At 58.3% G+C, this 3,634-nt stretch overlaps 1 protein-coding gene across 1 annotated transcript in view; it reads left to right on the forward strand.

Moving 5' to 3' along the window:
- The window catches only part of PATL2 (protein associated with topoisomerase II homolog 2 (yeast)), a 4,589-nt gene extending 1,374 nt beyond the window's left edge, over window positions 1–3,215 (forward strand). Inside the window, exons 6-18 of the mRNA XM_009868915.1 lie at window positions 21–89; window positions 194–280; window positions 450–595; window positions 704–772; window positions 859–997; window positions 1,099–1,219; window positions 1,295–1,392; window positions 1,635–1,679; window positions 1,806–1,948; window positions 2,181–2,340; window positions 2,648–2,788; window positions 2,874–2,971; window positions 3,062–3,215. Coding sequence (XP_009867217.1) covers window positions 21–89; window positions 194–280; window positions 450–595; window positions 704–772; window positions 859–997; window positions 1,099–1,219; window positions 1,295–1,392; window positions 1,635–1,679; window positions 1,806–1,948; window positions 2,181–2,340; window positions 2,648–2,788; window positions 2,874–2,971; window positions 3,062–3,215 — 1,470 coding nt within the window. The remainder of the gene's footprint in view (window positions 1–20; window positions 90–193; window positions 281–449; window positions 596–703; window positions 773–858; window positions 998–1,098; window positions 1,220–1,294; window positions 1,393–1,634; window positions 1,680–1,805; window positions 1,949–2,180; window positions 2,341–2,647; window positions 2,789–2,873; window positions 2,972–3,061) is intronic.
- Window positions 3,216–3,634: the final 419 nt, after the last annotated feature.

Below are 3,634 nucleotides of genomic sequence, written 5' to 3' on the forward strand. Positions count from 1 at the left end.
GCCCCCCCCCCCGCCCCCCCCCCCGCCTCAAACGCCCTGAATTAAGGCTGATGTCTCCCAAGTCATTCCCCCAGCGCTTTCTCCAGCAGGTAATGCATTTCAGGAGGGGTTTCTCTGCCCTCTGCTCCCCAGAGGAGCACCCTTGAGGATGGGCTCATTCTCAGCAACACATCCTGTCTCCTTCCCTCCACAGCAGTCGGCTCTGACGCCTCGCTCCTCATGCTCCCCTCGGCCCTTTGCACCAGCTCGCAGACCCTCATCACTCTTCGCTTCGAACCAGGTAGCGCAGGAAGCTGCCACTGTGTCCCCTCTGAGGTGGCTCTGAATGGGGATGGTACCTCCCTCAAAGTTCTTGCTGCTCCATCTAACCCTGAACCACCAGTCTGGCATCTTGCCAATGAGGAGAATGGAGGTAAATCTATTTCTCTCAATTTTCTGCCCCTCTCCAGACCACGGGGTACACATCTCAGACCCCTTTTGGGCCCAGTGTCAGCAGCCCACCGCAGTCTTTCGCCATGCACTTTGGTCCCATGTCTCCTTCTTTGGACTCTGCTCTCTTCTTCAGTCCGTCAGCCAGTGGCCAGCTGAACCTCAGGTAGAGGGATGGACCAGAGGAACCACCTCAAAGCAGCTTGGGAGGGTGTCCTAACCCCTCTGAGGGTGAAACTCTGGCCCCTCTAACCTTGTCTGGTCTCCTTTGCAGCACAGCCAGCCATATGACCCAGCTGCACCCCCAGCACCAGCGGATCCTGACCCAGCGGCAGGCGCAAAGGTAAGGGGGTCCATGGGAAGCAGTGGGGTGGTGGTCGTGGGCTCTGGGCAGTCATGGCAGGCTCCCATCTTCTCCCATGGCAGCAGCATCTCCCCCAAGAAGCTGTGGTCTCCTAAAGTGGACCCTTATGCTGGGCTGATGACCTCTAAGGAGAAGGATTGGGTTGTGAAGGTGGAGATGATCCAGCTGCAGAGTGAGAACATGGATGATGACTACTACTACCAGGTGACGTTCTGCTCCTCAGGGCTGGGACTTCACCTCTTTGAGAGCTTGGAGGGTGCTGGGGCTCACGGTGCCTCCCCTCCTGGCTATGCCTGTCGTTACAGATGTACTACCACCGGCTGGAGCGCAAACAGGCAGAGGAGGAGCTGCTTGGCGGGCGCAACAAGCAGGAGCCCCCCAAGCTGGTCACACCGTTCATCCAGAAAGTGGAGACGTATGACTCTGGTCAGGAGCTGGGGCAGGTGGTGGGGGGATGAGGGGATCTTGGGGAATGCAATCTCACCATGTTTCATCTTCCAGTGGTGCGTATCGCAGGCTCACTCGGCCAGGTCGCTGTGTCCACCTGCTACAGCCCTCGCCGGGCCATCGATGCTGTGCACCATGCATTGGTGGAGGAGGTAGGTGAGGAGAAGCTGGGCTGATTGGTGCCCCCCTCACTGGGTCCTGGAGCAGCTTTAGGAGTTGCTGGTGTGTCCTGAGGTGCGGAACAAAGACACACAGTGGTTGGAGGGGTGGGGTAGAGCTGTGGCTCTGGCCTTTCCCATGGGATTGCTCTGTGTCATGAAGCCACCTCTGATCCCCAGGGATCTGCCAGGTGCTGGCTATAACTTGTTGTGCCTTCCTTTCTCCCCTCCTGAAGGCTGCGGGGAGTCACCGGCTTCGGGCACTGCACAGGATCGAGAAGGTGAGGCATGGCCACGATTTTAGAGCTGAGTTTTCCTCCAAGGAGCTCTGGGCAGAGGGAGGTCCTGGATAACCCGTCAGTAAGATGCTCCAAGCTGCCATCCTTAACCTGTTGCTATTTTTCCAGCTCTTCCTACAGCTGCTGGAAGTGGAGGAGACACAGCGGAAGATGTCTCTGAAAGAGCAGCAGCCCTACTGCCAGAAGGAGAAGAAGCAAGAAGTGGAGCGTATCTACCAAGCCTTGAAAGTCAGGACTTGCAGCAGTGAAGAGTGAGTTTGTGCTGTGGGGAGAGGGGGAGTGGTCAGCACATCCTGGTCCTCACGGGGCTCAGATGGTAGTGGACGACCAGTTCTGGGTGACAGTGAGGGCTGGATGCCATCCTCATGTGTCACACCGGCCTGTGCTGACCCTGCCCATGAGCCTTGTCCTCCGGCGGGAGGTGCTCCTTGTCCTTCTGGACAGATGGGAGGGATCTGTGCCCAATGGAGCCTTTGTCCCCAGGGAGGCAGAGGATGAATTCCTGCAACTCCTGTGCGTGCAGAAGGGCAAGAAGCTCACAGCTCGGCTCCTGCCCCACCTGACCTGGGAGCAAGCAGAGAAGATCCTGCTGACCGTCACCCACCACCTGCCCTTCCTCATGAAAAAGGACGTGTTGGATGAGGCAAGCACCTCCAGTTGGGGCGAGAGCATCCTGAGCTGCCTCCTTCCCTTCTCTGCTCTTGCTTTGGTGGCACCTTGGGTAATGGGGGAGTCCCCAGCACAGCTAGTGGGGTTAACCCTCTTTTCTTTCCTGGGGAGGAGAAGAAAGGTCTCCAGGAGGAGTTCAAGCAGTCCTGGTGGCAGTTTCCTCACTCCGAGGGGGTGCAGCATTGGCCTTTGTGCCCCCTCTGGGTGTTGGGGTGAGGTTTGCTGCCCACTGATGGGTCCAAAAGGTCTCAGATCTCTGCTCTCCCCTCTGTCCTGCCCAGTCTCTCCCCCTGCTCTACAGCCCGTTGAACGAGGTGGTGGGCAGAATCACCTTCAGCAGGCTCATCGAGGTCCTGCAGGAGATGACCACGCCTCTGCCCGAATCCCCTGAGCTCCCTCTCACCATGGCTTTGAAGAACCAGGTACGTGTCCCCGAGCCTCACGGTGTCTACCTCCTCCTCTGAGATGCCACCGCTGGCTAAGTGACACTTCTTCCCCCCTCCACAGTTTGGGATCTCCTTGCTCTACTCCCTGCTGAGCCACGGCGAGAGGCTGCTGTCCTCTGATGTGCCGCTGGAGCCGCGCAGCGGGGACTTTGAGGCGTGGTGAGAAGGGACTACGTGTGAGCGGTGGGATTTTAGAGGGCTTGCCAGCTGGTGGGGTGCTCAGCCCCCGACCCATGTTGATGTCTGCAGGACGGACACGGTGTTCCTAGTCGCCCGGGAACTGTCACAAGTGCCAAAAACCTCGCTGGTGGAGCCTATCTTCTTGCCCAGCAACCTCCTCTCGCTCTTCTGCCGTTACCTGGACAAGCAAACAGTCCACCACCTGGAAGCCAAGATGGAGTGAGTATCTCCTGGCCTCCTCCCTCTGGCTTCTCCTGGGTTTGAGGAGCATTGGGGCAGGTGCGGGGCTTGCTGCTTTGTCCGAAAAACCCAAGCTGAGGTCATCCTCACAGCTTTGCTTCCGCAGGACTTTCTTTACCTGTGTCCTTTTTTATTTCCAAACTCCTGCAGGTGTTCCCCGCTGCCATCAGAAGCTGCCATGCCGTGCTGAACCCCCATTTCCTGAGGGACAGGAGCTGGGGGGGTGCCTGAGTGGTGCTGGGAAATGGACTGAGGGGGCCTGATGCTGCAATTTTGAGTTTTGAAGTCAAACACTTAACCCCAGTGCGGCGCACGCAGTGGGGCTGATGCTCCCCCGCCTCCCCCACTGGTGCCTGGGATGGGGGGCACAGCACAAGGGAGGAGGGTATAACTTATTTTTTG

This window comes from Apaloderma vittatum, unplaced genomic scaffold (assembly GCF_000703405.1).
Source record: "Apaloderma vittatum isolate BGI_N311 unplaced genomic scaffold, ASM70340v1 scaffold29204, whole genome shotgun sequence".
In the NCBI taxonomy this organism is placed as follows: Eukaryota; Metazoa; Chordata; class Aves; order Trogoniformes; family Trogonidae; genus Apaloderma; species Apaloderma vittatum.